The following is a 19,740-nucleotide window of genomic DNA, read 5'->3' as shown; positions in this document are numbered from 1 at the left end:
CCCACGTGGGGCTCACAGTCTTAATCCCCATTTTACAGATGAGGTAACTGAGGCACAAAGAAGTTAAGTGACTTGCCCAAAGTCACACAGCTGACAATTGGCGGAGCTGGAATTTGAACCCATGACCTCTGACTCCCAAGCCTGTGCTCTTTCCATTGAGCAACGCTGCTTCTCTAATTATAATAATAATAATGATGAACAAATAATTGGGGCTAGATGGAAACATAAAGGATTTGGATTGGATAAAAGGATAGGAGAACATTTTGGCAGGATGGCTTAACTCAGGATACAGACAGAGCCCTTTTAGACTATGAGCCCCATGTGGGACAGGGACGGTCTGACTTGATTATTTTGGATTTATGCCAGTGTTTAGAATAGTGCTTGGCACATAGCAAGTGCTTAACAAATATAATAATAGTAATAATAATCATATGAGGGGGCCCAGGGATATGAAGAAAAGGGAAGTCATTTTAGGAAATCTGGCTGATTTACCTGCGGTTTGGTCCAAGTGCTGTACCATAGGAGCACATGAGGTTTTGCACGGGTCGCGTAGAGCCTGAGATCCATTGGGTGAGCGGTGGCAGTCGTCACAATCCCTGGGAGTGAAAATAGCAATAAATATATGTTAACGATGCTGGTAGTGCCACATGTTCCTCAAGAGACAAAGTCAGAGCTGTGTCTTGGGGTGATTATGTCCAGCTGTTAGAAAAACAGGAAGACAATTATTTGCAATTTAGGAGATAAGCAAATCTAATGCCAACATCATCTTTTAATGACTTTGAAAAATGCAGAGCTAAATAGAATAACAGGATGGATGCCATTATTTGGGGAATGATTACACCTCCATTCACAGGATCCCTTTTTCCTAATAAGAAAGACAAGGCCTAGTAACAAGAATGGAATGAAATACGATCTCCATAAAGACCCCCGCTAATTCAAAGAGGATAAATAATGGAAGAAGTCCTACACGAGCCAGACATTAAACCTATGCTGGAGATATACAGAGCTGTCACTAACGATGTTGAAGGAGAAACAGGATTGTTCCTGTTTCCACTGGCATATGCTCGGCTGTGCTGATGCTTTTTTTCTAATTCATGATCACCCGCACTCTCCCAGGGAGAGGACGCCAGAAATGTTGGTGGCCAAGCTGATTGCAGAATCACCGATCTCCTTTGACATCGAACCAACCACCAAAGCTGTGGCTCTAAACTTCTCTAGGTCCCCACTTAGTGTCCCTGGGCCCACAGGTGGCCTAGCAACAACCTGGTACCTTCCACTCACAGTGAGGGAAGCGGTGTAGGTGGCACCTTGCCCATACACCCAAAACCATTCTTAATCGTTAAGAATTATAATTATAATTATTAGTAAGAATAAGTTATTACAGATAATCCCACAACAGTTGCTGTATTGCTTGGAAGAACTTAAAGTCAACCAACTACTGAAGTTGCATAAAAACTGCACCTTCCCAGGCTCTAACAATAGTAACAGTAGTCATAAGTTTCCCAGCTGACCTACAAAAACCCTTTTCCCCTTCATTGCAGGGTGAAGAATAGGAGAATGTGAAAATCAACCATTTACCATCCATACTCTTTACCTCCAACAATTATTGGGCCAGTCAGAGTAAGTGGACTGAAATGAGTTGACTAGCTACAGCCAATCTTCACAGGATTCACTATCTAATGCTATCTAATATCTAATGCTATCTAATATCTAATAATAATAATCATCGTAGTATTTGTTCAGCACTTGGAGGTGACAAACAGTTTCCTAAGCGCTAGGGTAGATGCAAGATAATCAGGTCAGACAGAGCCCCTGTCCCACATGAGGCTCACAATCTAAGGGAGAGGCAGAACAGGTATTTAAACTCCCCTTTACAGATGAGGAAACCGAAGCCCAGAGAAGACAAATGACTTGCCCAAGGTTACACAATGGGCAAGTGGCAGAGCTCGGACAAGAACCCGGGTCCTCTGGCTCCTAGGCCTGTGCTCTTCCCACTAAGCTGTGCTGCTTCTGCTCCAGAGCAAACTTACCAAGTTGGTGGAAGACTCAAGATTCGTCAAGCGAGGGAACAATCTCAAACAGGCACCTCTGTCGGGTCTTGCAGACGTCCCTGAGGACTTAGAAAGGGCAATCTGGAGGTAAGGCAGACTGAGAGGGATGCACGCGCACGCACACCCACACACACAAACATGGGCAACGCACCTCTTCCCATCACAGGTGGGGCTGCAGGCCGGGCAGTGCTCACACAGGCGGCCGACGCTCCTGGGGTCCGTGCAAACGCACTTGCCACAAACGCAGGTTCCTCGTCCACTGCACGTCTGCCCCTGGGCGTTGACACAGTGCTTGGCTGACCCAGATGGGCACTGACAGCGATCCCCTTCCCAGCCACTGAAGCATCTGCACTTTCCAGCCTCACAGACGCCATTACCTGCCGCAGAGTAATCAGGACGTGTTGTGAGGCCAACCAGCCTTAGAACGATCCAAAAGACTCAGCGGGTTTCCTCCCTCTGAGGAAGAAACCCAGAACGTACGTAAGTACTTAAGAAGTGAAACGAATGGTATCACCATTCTTACTCACCCTTTACTACTATGTGTCTGACCAATTACAGATAACCCCACACTACTTGATGTATTTCTCAGAGGAACTTAAAGCCATTCAACAGCTGAAGTTGCACAAAGATGGCATATTCCCATGCTCTACTAATAGTAACAATAGTAATATAATCATAATGATGGTATTTAAGCGCTTACTATGTACAAAGCACTATTTTAAGCACTGGGGAGGTTGCAAAGTGATTGGGTTGTCCCACAGAGGGCTCACAGTCTTAATCCCCATTTTACAGATGATGTAACTGAGGGCCAGAGAAGTGAAGTGACTTGCCCAGAGTCACACAGCTGACAATTGGCAGAGCCAGGATTTGAACCCATTACCTCTGACTCCAAAGCCCGGGCTCTTTCCACTGAGCCACACTGCTTCTCACTCACTCTTTACTGCTATGTGTCTGACCAATTACAGATAACCCCACATTACTTGATGTATTTCTCAGAGGAACTTAAAGCCAATCAACAGCTGAAGTTGCACAAAGATGGCATCTTCCCATGCTCTAATAATAGTAACAATAGTAATATAATCATAATTACCATTATGGCATTGAATGAACAAGTTCTGTGTGCCAAAACACTGTGCTAAATCCTTGAAGAGGTACGAGATCTGATCAAGAGAACAGATATCCTAGTCTCAATTTACAGATTGGAAAACTGAGGCACAGAGAGGTTAAATAACTTGCCTATGATCACAGAGCCAGTTGGGTGACTGAGTTGGAACCTAACTTGGATCTCCTGTAAGTCATTAGGCCTGTGTTCCTGCTCTGCTCTCTGCTTGGCTACTAGGGGAAAACTGAAGTTGCCCTTGGTATTTCTGGTGAGAAATTTTGAAATCATAAAAAAATAACTACAAGATGTTCAAGTAATGCAAACTGCCTGGTGTGAAGTCACAAAAGCCAAGAAATTCAATGTCTGAGTTTCCACTTCGTCCTTTCTACTCCACCTCTTTTCTGCCCGGGTTACTGGAAGTCCTGGAATGAGTCTTCAGGAGAGTGAGCCAGTGTTATCTTGAGGGTACAAAATCAACCCTTTGGGATAGTTCAATCAGTGGTATTTATTGAGCACTTACTATGTGTAGAGCACTATACTAATCACTTGGGAGAGTTGGTAGACGTGATCCCTGACCAGCTGACCTGGATGATTCAGTGTGACTTCCAAATTGCCTAACTAGGAACTGGGAATAGCTTTGACACTGGAAAGATGTGACCCATTGTACAGTGACTTCCAGAGCCTTCCAAGGACTCTGTAGGAAGTTTTGGCCTTGGCTGACCTGTAAAGAGCTAGGAAAACTTCCACAGACTCTCTGAGAGGAAAGGGTGGGAGCCCTCCAAAGCCCTGGGATCATATCCAGTTCCTATCTGTGTACCCTTTCCCAATACTTCGCCCAGTCCTCTGCACATAGTGAGTGCTTCATAATTACTATTACTAGCAGTGCTTTGCACATAGTAAGCGCTTAACAAATACCATTATTATTATTATTATTATTATTACTGCTACTAATATTTCCCTCTCCATCATGGCTCAGTGGAAAGAGCACGGGCTTTAGAGTCAGAGGTCATGGGTTCCAATCCCTGCTCTGCCAATTGTCAGCTGTGTGACTTTAGGCAAGTCACTTAACTTCTCTGTGCCTCAGTTACCTCATCTGTAAAATGGGGATTAAGACTGTGAGCCCACCATGGGACAACTTAATCACCTTGTAACCTCCCCAGTGCTTAGAACAGTGCTTTGCACATAGTAAGCACTTAATAAATGCCATTATTATTATTATTATTATTATTATTATTATTATTATTACTAGCTTTCCCTCCTGGACCCTCCCAATTCTCAGCCTGAATTGGGTGAGCAATTTGGCGGCTTTTCTTCAGTCTCACTCCTAGTGGGGCAGCAAAAGTGACTTGTTGAACTGCCTACCTGAAGCATACGAATCCCTTAAATCCGAGTCAAAATTATTTGGGGCCAGAATTGCAGGCTAGAAACACAGGGGGAAAGATTCTAAACACTTAGGATAATCCCTCCACCCCCAAAATGTACATGTTGCTTCCCCTACTTATAGCTATTTTAGTGTCCGTCTCCCCGCTGGATTGTGAACTCCTTGAAATCAGGAATCATGTCTACTTGCTCTAGTGTACTCTCCCAAGAGCTTAGTAAAGTGCTCTGCACAGATTAAGCACTTAATAAATACCAGTGATTGATTAATGCCTGGCAGGGCGAGAGTCTGAAGGCTGGGAGACCAGAGAGAAGAATGTTATCAGAGTTCAGAAAAGAGGGGATCAGCACTAACTTGGATGAGTGATAAAAACAGAATTTAATTACTGTGTGTATGTGTATAGGAGGGTAAGTGGGGGTTGCTGGGAGGTGAGGGGGTCAAAGAGACAAACATGAACTATTAACCATATGATTCAGCCTTCAGAAAGGATTATGATGATCCCTTTGTGAATACTTTAATATCTGTCTCCCTCTCTAGGCTGTAAGCTTCTTGTGGGGAGGGAATGTGCTTACCAACTCTGTTGTATTGTACTCTCCCAAGTGCTTTGTACAGTCAATCAACTGCATTAATTGAGCACATATAATATCCAGAGCACTGTACTGAGAGCTTGAGAGAGTACGGCAGAATTAGCAGACATGTTCCCTGCCCATAATGAGTTTACAGTCTAGAGGGAGGCACAGACATTAATATGAATAAATAAGTAATTTATAATGTATAACAAAGATAGGTACATCAGTGCTGTGGGGTTGGGGGTGGGCAAATAGCAAGTGTAAAAAGGTCACACATTGGAGTGCACAGATGATGCAGAAGGCACAGTGAGCTGGGGTAACTAGAGTTTAATTGGAGAAGGCCTCTTGGAGAATGACATCAACTGAATGGGTATACAGCAATCAGCATGGTGTAATGGTTAGCGCACAGGCCTCGGAGTCAGAAGGTCATGGATTCTAATCCCAACTCTGCCACTTGTCTGCTGTATGACCTTGGGCAAGTCACCTTCTTCTCTGTGAATCAGTTACCTCATCTGCAAAGTGGGGGTTAAAACTATGAGCCCCATGCGGGACAGGGACTGTGTCCAACCCAATTGCTTGTCCATCCCAGTGCTTAGTACAGTCCCTGCCACATAGTAAGCCCTTAATAAATGCCACAATTATTTTTTGCCAAATTGTACTTTCCAAGCGCTTAGTGCGGTGTGGCATATTGTACTTTCCAAGCGCTTAGTAGTGTAGTCAGTGCTCTGCACACAATAAGCACTCAGTAAATATGAATGAATGAACAGTACTTGGCATATAGTAAACACTTAACAAATACCATCATCATTATTATCATTATTACAGTGCTCTGCACAGAGTAAGCACTCAATAAATATGATTGAATGAATGAATGAATAATGCACACAGTAAGTGTTCCATGAATGTCACTGATTCACCGAATGGGTACACAGTGGGGAAGAATTTGGGGAATGGCAAGCAGTTTGAATTGGCTAAATAATCCAATCTGAGGGGCTTTGTTGACAGTGACAGATGCAAGACTGGAGGGGAAGGAGAAAGGCCAGCTAAGGAGAAATATGAGAATCATTAGCCAGCATATGGTACAAGAATTTATCCTATTGTGCATTGATTACTGTATCAGCCTTCTTGCTGACCTCCTTGCCTCCTGTCTCTCCCCACTCCAGTTCATACTTCATTTTGCTTCACGGATCATTTTTCTACATAAACGTTCAGGCCATGTTTCCCCACTCCTCAAGAAACTCCAGTGGTTGCCCATCCACCTCCGCATCAATAGAAACTCCTTACCATTGGCTCTAAAGCACTCAATCACTTTTCCCCCTCCTGCCTCACTTTGCTACAACCTACTACCTACAACCTACTATCATAACCCAGACCGTACACTTCACACTTCTAATACCAATCTTCTCACTGTACCTCAATCTCGTCTATCTCACCATCGACCTCTCGCCTGCCTCTGTCCTGGAACGCCCTCCCACTTCATATCTGACAGTTACTCCTCCCACCTTCAGAACCTTATTAAAGATACATCTCCTCCCAGAGATCTTCCCTAACTAAGCCCTCCTTTCCCCTTCTTCCACTCCCTTCTTCATCGCCCTGACTTGGTCCCTTTATCATCCCCTCAAGACTTATGTACATATCTGTAATTTTATTTGTTTAAAGTAATATCTGTCTCCCCCTCTAGACCGTAACCTTGTTGTGGTCGGAGAATGTGTCTGTTACATTATTAATTTGTACTCTCCCAAGTGCTTTGTACAGTGTTCTGCATGCAGTAAACGCTCAACAAATATGACTGACTGACTGACCACAGGAAACCATGAGAGTGGATGAACGCTCCAAGTGAGCCAGCACAGAGGAGAGTTTAAGATTGCAGACACCCAGAGGGACAGCCTCACTGGATTCAAGTGGGAAGAGGGAAAGTCTTCCGACAGCCAGAGACAGAAGGAGACTGCTAGGGATAGGCTGTGCAGGGATGTGGATGAGGTGATTCTCCCATCAGAACATCAGCCACTGCTTTGCTCATAGATACCTTCCAAGGGAGCTGGAAAGTTGTGCCCTGGGGGTGGGGGAGGTGGTAAGGAGGAGGCCTAATGGGTAAGCTCTTGAGGAGACATTCTTTAAGCTTTCATTCATTCTGTCATTCACTCAATCATATTTATTGAGCCCTTACTGTGTGCAGAGCACTGTTCTAAGTGCTTGGGAGAATACAATAGAACAATAACCAGACACATTCCCTGCCCACAACGAGCTCACAGCCTAGATGGGAGGAGAGACAGACATTAATATAAATAAATTACAGATACGTATGTAAGTGTTGTGGGGCTGGGAGGGGAGATGAACAAAGGGAGAAAGGATAATGCAGAAGGGAGTGGGAGAAGAGGAAAGGGGGACTTAGTCAAGGCTCTTGAAGGAGATGTGCCCTCAGTAATGCTTTGAAGTGAGGGAGACTAATTGTTGAGGAGGGGGGTTGTTCCAGGCCAGATGTAGGATGGGGGTAAGTGGTCAGCGGTGAGATAGATGAGACTGAGGCACAGAAAGAATGTTAGCACTAGTACAGTGCTCTGCACACAGTAAGCCCTTAATAAATACGATTGAATAAATATGATTGAATGAATTAGAGGTGTGAAGTGTGAGAGCTGGGTTGTAGTAGAATGAATTTGGGATGAACTTGATTGCAACAGATAGATCAGAAGCAGGCAGAGGGAACCTTCCTCTGCCTTCTGCTATTTGAGAGCAAATGTTTAAATCCCCCAGAGCTTTGAGAAGCACCGTGGTCCAGCTGGAAAGACTGGAGTCAGGGGATATAAAGTCTAATTCTAGCTCTGCCACTTGCCTGCTGGGGGACCTTAGACAAGTCACTTATTGTCTTGGTTCCTCAGTTTTCTTGAATCTAAAAGGGATTCAATACCTGTTTTCCTTCCCCCTAAGACTGTGGGCCCTGTGTGAGATTGGGACTATGTCTGACCTAATTATCATCTGTCTACCTCAGTGCTTGGTATACAGTGCTTGGCATATAGTGCTGAAGAAATACCACAGTTACTGTCATTGGTGGAGAAAATGGGGCCCTTTTTCATTTAGCTTTTAGATAAAACAAAATATTATGAAACATAAGCAAAATGAATGAAATGGAATAGTAGAGGTGCCTTTACATTTTAGAACTCACCAGCGCAGAGATTTCCATGGTGATATGGGCAAGAAAAGTCATCCATTTCACAGTATTTCCCATGTATTTTTCCCAGTTTAGTTTTGTGACATAAACATTTTCCACATAAGCAAACTCCTCGACCACTGCAAGGAGGTTGATCCTGGTGTACTCTGCAACTCTCAGGAGAAGACTGATCTTCATCTGAACCACAGTTCGTGTCTTCACAATGAGAGCTTTGACAGCCCAGAAAAGCTTCCTCTACACAATTTCCTTTGTGTCTTCTGTTGTCATGACACTGGCAGGTACAATTATTATATATATTAACTACAGTGGTTTCATTGAAACCAATCGGCTTGATGACCGCATAGCTTCTCTTTCCAGCTACTTCGCAACCCTCCATTGCCACAGTTATATTGAAAACCACCTGAGGAAATAAAATTTGAGGAGGTTCTAATTATTTTTCTTTTCTTCAGCTGCACTCTGCCATTTTGTAATAATCACATGTACCATCTATATGACATTTATATCAGTTAATTTTATGCAGCTGTTTTCTTTTAATCCAAACTGGCAGAGCCCTTCTCTGGGCACACTGCTTTTCTGGTTGATATAGAAAGTAAAACTGCTCATTGGGTACTGAAGGCTCAGACTGCAGTTTTCCATCCCTCAATCAACTCAGAATGAAAATATTCATAAAGGGCTTACAATGGGCAAAGCATTGTTTTAAGTATTGGGGAGAATAAATCAGACACAGTCCCTGTGAAACACTGAATTCAGCCCATCAGGGGTTCGCAATCTGAAAAGCTCAGGGGACAAAGTGTGAAAGAGTGAGAGAGAAAACCATCAAAAATACTTATTGAGCCCTATCTCTGTGCAGAGCACTGTTCTCAGCATTTAGGAGAGTATGATAAAATTACATCGTAGACTGTAAGCTCATTGTGGAGAGAGAACACATCTACCAACTTTGTTGTATTTTAATCTCCCAGTGTGCTTAGTACTTTGCACATAGTAAGCACTCAATAAATACCATTGAATTAGTAGACATGATCTCTGCCCTCAGTGAGCTTAAAATTTAGCGGGGAAGAAAGAGACATTAAAATAAGCTAAAACAAAATGACGATTATGAAATACAGTTCATCACTGTCCGGAGGGGAGTATACTTGTTCAACTCGGCTCCTCACAGCTCCTGGATGGGCTGAATTACCACAACCTTTCTGCTGTTCTTGCTACTGGAGAGCATCTGTTGCCCTCTCTCCTTTTTTGTCAGAGGGTGGGGGTGGTGTGGCAGACCCCAGAACTTCTGGTTATAATAGTGGTATCTCAGGCCACATGGGACCCCCTGGGTTTATCCATAGGGTTGGTGAAACAATACTTTCTAATATGTTTGCCCGGGTTGGGAACCTGAGGTATTTTTGATGATGAATATTTCGTTTCCTGGAAACCCCTGAGCTCTGTGGCACCTGAGGGGTAATGTGCTATTGTCAGGTTTCAACAGCTTGAACTCACCTAAGGTGACAGAACAGAATGTCTATTATGAAGGACAATTTCAGCCAGCAAACATGGGTGATTGCTTCCACCTGATTAAAAATGACTTGCTTGTGATAACCAATAGTAGTCATTCAGCACCTGTTGTGTGCAGAGCACTCTACTAAGCACAGTGGCGTGGCACACTGAGAAGCAGCACGATACACTGGATAGAGCACAGGCCTAGGAGCCAAGAGGTCATGGGTTCTAATCCTGGCTCTGCCACTTGTCTGCTGTGTGACCTTGGGCAAGTCACTTCACTTCTCTGTGCCTCAATTACCTCATCTAGAAAATTGGGATCGAGACTGAGAGTCCCATGTGGGACAGGGACTGTGTGTCACCCGATTTGCATGTATTTACCCCAACGCTTAGAATAGTGCCTGGCACGTAGTAAGCACTTAACAAATACCACAATTATTCATTGTAATCATTACTATTATTATTACAAGAGATGAAGAAGACATAATCCCTGCCCACAAGGAGCTTATACTCGGGCAGTCATTGGTTCCATTCCTATTACCCAGAGGCCCCAAATCAGGGCAGAACTTCCAATTTCACACATTATAAGGAGGTACTCAATGGCCACTCGTGTTTCAAATGAAATGACTCCTTTCAAATGACAGGTTTCCTGTCAAAATTCTAAATATGCTCGACTGAGTTGCTAAACTTATTTTGCCTCAGGCTAGCTGGGTGGATATAGTATCTTATGAAGCTAAGGAGAGAAACAAAGCTTCTGCTAAAATGCTAAGCCTCCAAACCAACTCTGGCTTCCCATCAAATTATCCAGGGTTTTTCTAATTAAACAAAAGTTAAAGTGTCATTTCAACAAGCCACTGATAAAACTTGGGATCTCACCTTCTCCCCTCTGTCTTTCCCTTCCAACCCCCCCACCCATCTTCAGTAATTCTAACTGACACCCTGACTCTTGTATCAGCCCAGGAATATGGATTTTGCCTGTTGTACATTGCTCTCCTTGGCATAGTTTGGCCATTCTCTACTGTCAATCTTTTCTTCCTTTTGATATTACATGAAGGGCTGACTTTTTCTTGGATCAGTTGGCTCACTAAGAGAACATTTCAGTGACTTTAGCAAGTCTGAAAGTCGAGGATATTTTTTGAGGGACTGGGATCTATTACAATGAAAACAACATACTTTTGGCAATCTTCTATGTTGGCCCAGACATATTATGATTAATAAAATGGTATTATAAAGCTATGTATATTTACTTTTCTGGGAACCTGTGTATTTTAAAATCAGTAAAGCTTGATAATTGCATTTAAAGATATAATTTTTGTATTTGTATCCTAAGGATTGACAGACATTTAGGACACAATAATGTTTGCTCTATAGGATGCTGCCAACATTAATAATAGAGTACAACTAAAAAGTTTATATAATGAAAGAGGGCATATGATTTTTAGAGAGAGTGAATACTGCTTGTACTATTTGGTTAAAAGAAGAAGAGAACAATTTAACAAAGGAAAGTAATCATGTAAGAAATAAGGAAAATGAATTTTCAAAACAAAATTTTCAACAAAATTTTAAAAGGAGAATTGATACAGAAGAGGCCAGCTTCAGAAGAGGCTAGTAGCTAAGTTTCAGGAGTTGCCCTGTTTCAGTGTAAGCTTTCTGTGGATGGAGGCATGTCACTTCTAAATTCGGTACTTTCCAAGAGCTTATTAGAGTGTATTTTTTATGGTATTTGCTATTAAATAATAACAATGATGGCATAATAATAATGATGGCAGTGCAAAGCACTGTTCAAAGTGCTGAGATAGATACAAGTTAATCAGGTTGGACACAGTTCCTGTCCCACACTGGGCTCACAGTCTTAATCCCATTTTACAGATGAGGTAACTGAGGTGCAGAGAGTGAAGTGACCTGCCCAAGGTTGCACAGCGGACAAGTGGAGGAGTCAGGATTAAAACCCAGGTCCTTCTGTCTTCCAGGCCTGTGCTCTATTCACTAGGCTATGCTGCTTCCAGTCAGTGCTCATTAAATTTTATTTATATTACTACTTCTACAATCTCTCAATCAGTAGTATTTACTAAATGCTTACTGTAGCTGGATTGATATGGTATTGTATGAAGCTAGGGAGAGAAACAAAGCTTCTGCTACAACACTGAGCCCCCAAACCAACTTCGGCTTCTGATCAAAGTCTCCAGGGTTTTTTTTTAATTGAACGAAAGTTAAAGTGTCACTTCAACAAGCAGCGGATAAAACTCTGGATCTCACCTTCTCCCCTCTAAAGCTCTCCCTTCCAAACTACGCACTTGGGAGGGTACAATAGAGTTGATAGACACCATACTTGCCCACAAGGAGCTTATGCTTATGTAAAACAGAGAAATGAAATTCCAACCAATTACTTTCTCTTCTTTTTTAAGAAAAAAATAGATATTGTTGGATAAATGTATATAGTTGGTCTTTTAAAGAGGCCCCCAGAGAATGAAGAAATAATAGCCACATAAAATCAGAAAAAAAGTACTAGTTTATTTATAAAATTTTCTTTTAAAACCTGATAAACAATTCTAGGTTTACTCTCTAGAATGCTTAGGAGGGACTTATATAGAAAAAAGGTCAATTTTGGTTATTAGCTGTAATAAAGCCAAAAGGACTAGGTACTCAACTTCTGGAAATGCCTTCTGTGGCATTTTAAAGCAATACTTCTATCTATTCCTAAGAAGATAGACTGCCTAGAAAGAAAGACCAGATTTATGTTAGCTTGTATGTCTTAGTAGCCATAATTATACAAGCATATTATGCTGAATAAAGCCCTCTATATGCCATCCATAGACTGTTCCATGCTTGGTCATGTGGATTGAATGATTTTGCTGTGATTTTCTCTGTGGTAGCCTGCCTGTACTTTTTAGTCTTTCTTCTTCCTCCAATCTGACAATTTCCTCATTTTTAAATTTCCATTCTGGAGCCATTTTCCCTATTTATCTAATCTAACATTAGACGTTATTTAATTGGCTCTATGAAGTTTCCTTTTGTACTCTCTCTAGATGAGTTCTTTGTCTCCTTCTTCACCTATACCTATCTCATTCTTTCTGCACAGCCACCTGCTATAGCCCTAATAATCATCAGGACATAAACCATTCGATAAGGACAATGCAAATGGATTAGTCACATGCTTCGCATGGGGCTTTTAGCCTTCTAGACACTTAAACTTCCTTCGACTTGCATTATGCTCGTGTGAAAAATTAATACAGTAGTAGGGTATCAGTTTTGCCAAGTATTGACCAGGAGATGTGGCATTCTATTCATGATTAGATGACAATTTGAAGTCAAAGCTCTCATTTGATAGCTGTGCCCTGGGACTTTATAACTCAAGAGATTGAAATATCAGCCTAAGGGAAGATTCAGAATAAAATCCTCCACTGATAGCTCAAACAGTACACGGAGTTCCTGGAGGGAAATCTACCCATCAAATCATTTCAATTGTTCTGTAAATTTAATTTACTTTGTGGAAAAATATCACAATTGATTTTTTTGAAGTAAGAAAAAAAATCCCACATACTTCATCATTGCTTGACACATTTCTGCACCCTTCCATGCCTGTGCTTCTTGTACCGTCAGGACAGATGGCTGCAACAGTAAAATGGAGACCAGGAATCTGATGGTCTACCTGCACTTTTACTTCTGAAATGAGTTTCTGTAAAGGAAATATCTGTAGTTATGAAACCTAGAACTATCACAGACTAATAAAACTTCCACATTATATGGTGTTTCAGTGATCCTATTCTATCCTCACAATACCCTTGTGAGGTAAGGAGAGTCAGGTATTGCTATTATTCCTCTGAGAGATGAAGAAACAGGGCACAAGGAGGCTAAGTGACTTGCCCAAGGTCAGTCAGCAGGTCATTGACAGGGTTGGGACTAGAATCCAGGTCTTCTGACACCCAATCCCGTGCTCTTTCCATCAGACCATGAGTAAGAGCGTAGAATATTCAAGGTCTACAAAATACTTGACTACATGGTTCAGCTGACTGAAGAAAGCTTGTTTGTCTGGATAAAAGAATGAATAAGGACATTGTTTTCTACATAATGATCCAATTATACTTCAAACACATAAGAATGACCAAGAGATCCTGAAGAAAGGGATTAGCATATGCACATACAAGTTGCCAGCTCTTTTCACATATTTTTGCGCCTGTGTATTATGCTCATTTAAAATGTGTTTCAATGAGTCTATGTTTTCCAAAAATGGGCATTGTTTTAATGACAATGCTTTCCTTTAGTAATACAGTTGAAAAGAGACTGTGTGAGCACATAGATCATCATCCAGGGCAAGATGTTCCAAGCTCCCCTGACGGCCGAAAATCTGGAACACACTTCTGACACTCCGCAGCTGCTTAGCCGAGAATTTCGGTTTCACAAGCTTTGGGTGATCATAAATACTTCTGGCCTTGACTGCTTCTGCTTCGGCAGGGTTCTCTTTCATTTTTCAGGCCCTTTCTCCCCAGCAAAACCTGCCAGTGGCATAAAGACTCTTCTGCCAGGCAGCGAGATTGGAAATTGCCAGGATTCAATAAAGCAACCGCACCTGCCATTCGATCTCTTCCTTGCCACAAAGCAGGGCTTCTGATCAGGCAGAAAGCAGCCTTACAAAGGAAATGCTTTGCTTGTGCCATGTTTCTGTGCATTCCAATTAATCCAAGCTCATCTGGATACCACAATCACTATGACCTTGCACAATTTGGAAAGTAGTCCAATTCTTTGACCGAAAACGCAAACTAGCAAAGGGAGTAATTGGAAGAGGAATGGAGGCTTCTTGGGCAGGAGAATGCAAGGGACGGGTGGAGAAAGTAGGAAAGCACCGGAAAATTTTCCAAGGAAAACACGGTCAGCTAAGGAACCTTTCGGTTCCTCTCTTACCAGCATGCTTTCCAATTAGGGACCTTCTTAAAAGAATGTGGGGGCTTCACTTTAGAAACACTATTCAGTAATAATGAAAGGGTTTTGCTGATAAAGTTGATAGCAATACATTCCCCAAATCACAGAACTGTGGTTGGCTTCACAGAAAATGGAATCATAGACTCTTTCGGAGAAGTCTCCTAGGATTCATTGGACTGATGTCTCAGTACTGATTTGATGGGAAAGAATCCTAATATTCTTGGTCTGCTCTTCTGCCTACTAACATGAGCTGGGTTTGCCACAGCTTTAACAGGAGAACATGGAGAGAAACCTTCCCACTGAAGCCTTCGCCTTCATCTTTAGAAAACGGGCCCCAGTTTGGCCACCAAGGCATATTAAATTTACTTATACATTGTCAATGGGAAGGATGTTTTAGTACATTCAGATACTTCCCCGGAAGGCACTCAACAGATACTGCTGATGATGATCATTGCAGTGGTTGCTCAATAAATGCTATTGTTACATTCAATGGTATTTAAATGTGTCTGTTTACTGCTCTCCCAAGTGCTCATTACAGGGTTCCACACACAGTAAGCACTCAGTAAATATGATTGCATGAATGAATGAATTCGATCAATCAGATTTGTGGAGCGCTTCCAGTGAGCAGAGCACTGCACTAAGCACTTAGGAGAGTATCATTAGGTCAATCAATTGTATTTATTGAACATTTACAACGTGCAGAGCACTATATTAAGCACATAGGAGAGCACAATGCAACAGAATTAGCAGGAATGTTCCCTGCCCTTAACAAACTTTCAGCCCAGAGGGGGAGGCAGACATTAATATGAATAAATAAGTAATTTATAATATATAATTTAAAGATATGTCTGTAAGTGCTGAGGGGTTGGGGATGGGGAGAATGGCAACTGTCTAGAGATCACAGATCCATGAGCATAGATGATGCAGAGGGAAGAGCTAGCGGGGGAAGAGATGGCATAAATTGGGAAGGCTTCTTGGAGAAGATGTGACCTTAACAATGCTTTGAAGGTGGAGAGAGTGATGTTCTGGCCTATATGGAGTGGAGGGAGCTCCAGGCAAGGAGGAGGTCATGGGGGAAAGAGGTCAGTGGTGAAATAGATGAGACTGGGGCACAGCAAGTAAGTTAGTGCTAGAGGGTTGGAGGGTGCAGGCTGGTCTGTGATAGGAGACTAGTGAGGTGAAGTGGGTTGGGGAAAGCCAAGGGTAAGGAGTACAATATAAGTGTCGGTAGACCTGTTCTCTAACCACAAGGAGCTTTATTGAGCAGTTACTGTAGCAGAGCACTGTACTACATAATTGGTAGAGTACAATTCAACCGAGCTGGGAAACAGATTCCCAGCCCACTGTCTGTTTTTTTGTAAATTTCCTCTAGACTGTAAGTTCCTCATGGGCGGGGAATATGTCTCCCAACTCTGTCATATTCTCCCAGGCTCTTAGACCAGTGTGCCGCAAACAGCAGGTGCCCAATAAATGTGATTAATTGAATAGTAATAACTGCTAAGCACATACTCTGTACCAAGCACTGAATTCATTGTTGGAGTAGACACAAAATAATCAGGTCAGACATTCCCTGGCCCCCACAGGAATCGTGGCTTAAGGAGGAGGGCGAACAGGTACTGAATCCCGATTTTACAGATGAGGAAACTAAAGCCCAGAAAAGTTAAGTGATTTGCCCAAAGTCACACACAAAAAAGGCAGGAGTCAGTCAGGTCCTGCTCTGAGGACCCCTAAAGATAATCTGGGTTTCAGCAGGATTATACCTTTATCCCTCGGTCTCCCCCTCTGGCTGAATGGAGACAAATGCAGGAGGGCAGGGAGTTGAGGGATCCCAGGAAATGTAGTCAGAGATGGGAGCTAAAAGCTCCTATGAGGGGTGTTAGAGGGGGATCTTATCAGAACCTGGAATGGCTTGGAGAGGGAAGTGAGCCAAACGCTCATATAAATTTAGTATAAAAAACTCCACCTTGCCCAAGTAATTTAGTTATTTTGGTGTGTGATAGATGATGGTCTTATTTCTAGGTTTGCAGAGGTCAGGCAGGATTCATTCATTCATTCAATCGTATTTATTGAGTGCTTACTGTGTGCAGAGCACTGTACTAAGCGCTTGGGAAGTACAAGTTGGCAACATATAGAGACGGTCCCTACCCAACAGCGGGCTCACAGTCTAGAATGGCCTAAGGGTTTAGGCTGGGGTGACTGTCTGGGCGGAAGCTTGTTACCAACCTCACAGTGACCTCCAAAGTATTTTCCTTTTCTCCGTCCTGTGCTACTATTTGCATTATGCTCCCATACTACATTGTGGTTTTGTTCCAGTTATTCCTTATGAATCACAAATGTCCCCATTTCTGGTAAAGGCAATGGATTGTACAAGCATGGGTGACACATTCACCCATGTGTCAATGGGTGAATTGACACAGACCACTACATGACAAGACTGTGGGACTTAATCAACCACCGGAAATTGTTTCACTCAATACGGCGGGGGAATACTTCAAACCAAAAACACCCTTCAGGCACATACCTGGTAGGCGTCCACCACCAAGTCATTGAGGTTTGCGGCTTTTGATTCTATTTGTCTGGCAGTTGTGCCAGGCAGCAAACTCAGAAGATCCTAGAAAAGCAGCCACAATTTAGAAGTGATAATTGTATTAATAATAATGGTATTTATTACTATGTGCTAGGCACTGCACTAAGTTTTGGGGTGGATACAAGAAAATCAGGTTGGACACTGTCCCTGTCCCACATAATAATAATAATAATTAAGGTATTTTTAATCACTTACTATGTGTCAAGCACTGTTCTAAGCACTGGGGTAGATACAAGGTAATCAGGTTGGACACAGTCCCTGTCCCACATGGGGTTTGGAGTCTTAATCCCCATTTTACAGATGAGGCAATTGAGGCACAGAGAAGTTAAGTGACTTGCCCAAGGTCACACAGCAGACAAATGGCAGAGCTGGGATTAGAACCCAGGTCCTTCTGACTCTCAGGCCAGTGCTCTTTCCAGTAGGCCTTGCTGCTTCTCACTGTGTCCTAGCTAGCTAGGTTTGTGCCTTACTCCTAAAGGTCAGTACTTGCTCTACCAACCCCCCAGTAATTCATATGGTCAAAGACACAGAACTCACCAGTCTTTCTGAAACAGACATTTTGTGTCATGGAATAACAGGGGAAAACGTGGGGAACCGAATGGCAGCTTTTAGGGGAAAGGGACGAGAGGAGGAAACAGTTACATCACTGTAAGTTCCCACTTCCCCACAATATCACACTGACTGGATGCAGTGTTTCTCAAGGGATATTTATTAATTCTAGGCACTTTTCTCTATCCAAAGTCATCTTCTCACTGAATCTTGCTCTTGACTCTCTCACCTCCCTTCTTTTATTCATGCAGTTCTCCACCATCCTAAAACTCCCTCCTCCTCAAATTGGTCAGAACACAGGTCTCTCTGTCTTCTAAGGCATCCTAAAATCCCATCTCTTTCAGGAAGCCTTTATTATTATTACTACTACTAACAATAATTTTTAAAGCACCTACTATGTGCCAAAAACTCTTCTAAGCACTGGGGTAGATACAATATAATCTGGTTGGAGACAGTCCTTGTCCCAGGTAGGGCTCACAATAAAGGGGGAGGGGGCAAGGGAATTTCATTCACATTTTACAGATGAGAGAAGTTAAGTGATTTGCCCTAGATTACACAGTAGGCAGATGGAGGACCTGGGATTAAAACCCAGATACTCTGATTCCCAAGCTTTCCCTCTTTCCACTAGGCCACATTGCTTCCTGATTAATTCCCAACAACTCAGTCATGTCAACCCAATCCCAACCCTTAAGACTTTTACATTTTATTCTTACCTACATGTATGTTTTTATTGATTTGTAATGTTTATTCAATTATTGATTGAAATATTTATGCTTACAGATATTTCCATGTCCTTCCTACTGCTCTCACTATTTGTAAATGATTTTTGTCTATTTTTTTGGTCTCCTCTTTTAGACTGTAAAGTTTCCAGAGGGCAGTAAATATGAGTCTTGCTTTGCTTCCTTTCTGCCAAGTACATGATATAGCTTGTAGCACTTATTAGGCCCTCCATCACTACCATTGATGGATTTATTGAAAGACCAGCCTGCCAAAAACGTTGGGTTAAGCGTTGCAACATTCAGGAATAATTTCAAATGGTTTTCAATGTAATGGTATTCTTTTGGGTTTGTGGCTGTGAGAAATGGTGTTCACTTTATGGGATGAAAAGTTGGCTGAATTAAACAATCAATCAGGGATATTAATTGAGCATTTTTCTGTGTGCAGAGCCGTGTATTAAGTGCTTAAGAGAGTACAGTGCAACAGAATTGGTAGATATGTTCCTTGCCCACAAGGAGCTTACAGTGTAGAGAATGACCTTGCAGTCTAGAGGCTGATTCAATTCAACTGTGGCTCCAGGACAGTCCCAGATTTCAAAACAACAGGCCACCCCATCTGGAAAAGGTTCTCCGAGTCCCTCACAAAAGCCAGATCTAACAATGAATGGTAGCATGCATAAATTTACTTAGTGTGTACTTGGGAGAGTGCAATACAGTAGAGTTGGAGGATAAGATCCCTGCCCAAAAGGAGCTTACAGTCTATGAGGGGAGACAAACATTTAAATGAAATACAGATAAACTCAACCCACCCTCAGCCCCACAGCACTTATATGCAGTGCTAGGCACTTAGTACAGTGCTCTGCACACAGTAAGCGCTCAATAAATACGATTGAATGAATATCCATAAATTGTTTATTTCTATTAATGTCTGACTCCCCCTCTAGACTGATGGTTTTGACACCCATCTACATGTTTTGTTTTGTTGTCTATCTCCTCCTTGTAGACTGTGAGCCCGTTGTTGGGTAGGGACCGTCTCTATGTGTCGCCAACTTGTACTTCCCAAGTGCTTAGTACGGTGCTCTGCACACAGTAAGCGCTCAATAAATACGATTGAATGAATGAATGAATGAGGGGAATGTGTATACCAATTCTGTGGCACTGTACTCTCACAAGTGTTTAGTACCATGCTCCACACACAGTAAGCACTCAATAAATACCATTGATTGATT

The 19,740-nt window shown here is 42.4% G+C and overlaps 1 protein-coding gene across 2 annotated transcripts in view; it reads right to left on the bottom strand.

The window, feature by feature from the left end:
* The window catches only part of ITGB8 (integrin subunit beta 8), an 84,291-nt gene that overhangs the window by 6,157 nt on the left and 58,394 nt on the right, over positions 1–19,740 (bottom strand). The window contains exons 8-12 of one of the 2 annotated variants that reach the window (XM_038770129.1): positions 17,181–17,270; positions 13,284–13,418; positions 8,261–8,666; positions 2,203–2,428; positions 493–596 (exon numbers count right to left, since the gene is read on the bottom strand). In XM_038770129.1, the coding sequence (XP_038626057.1) occupies positions 493–596; positions 2,203–2,428; positions 8,261–8,666; positions 13,284–13,418; positions 17,181–17,270 (961 nt within the window). The remainder of the gene's footprint in view (positions 1–492; positions 597–2,202; positions 2,429–8,260; positions 8,667–13,283; positions 13,419–17,180; positions 17,271–19,740) is intronic. The other variant, XM_038770131.1, reaches the window with a different exon arrangement.

This window comes from Tachyglossus aculeatus, chromosome 2 (genome assembly GCF_015852505.1).
Source record: "Tachyglossus aculeatus isolate mTacAcu1 chromosome 2, mTacAcu1.pri, whole genome shotgun sequence".
In the NCBI taxonomy this organism is placed as follows: Eukaryota; Metazoa; Chordata; class Mammalia; order Monotremata; family Tachyglossidae; genus Tachyglossus; species Tachyglossus aculeatus.
This window is presented reverse-complemented; position numbering and strand designations above follow the sequence as displayed.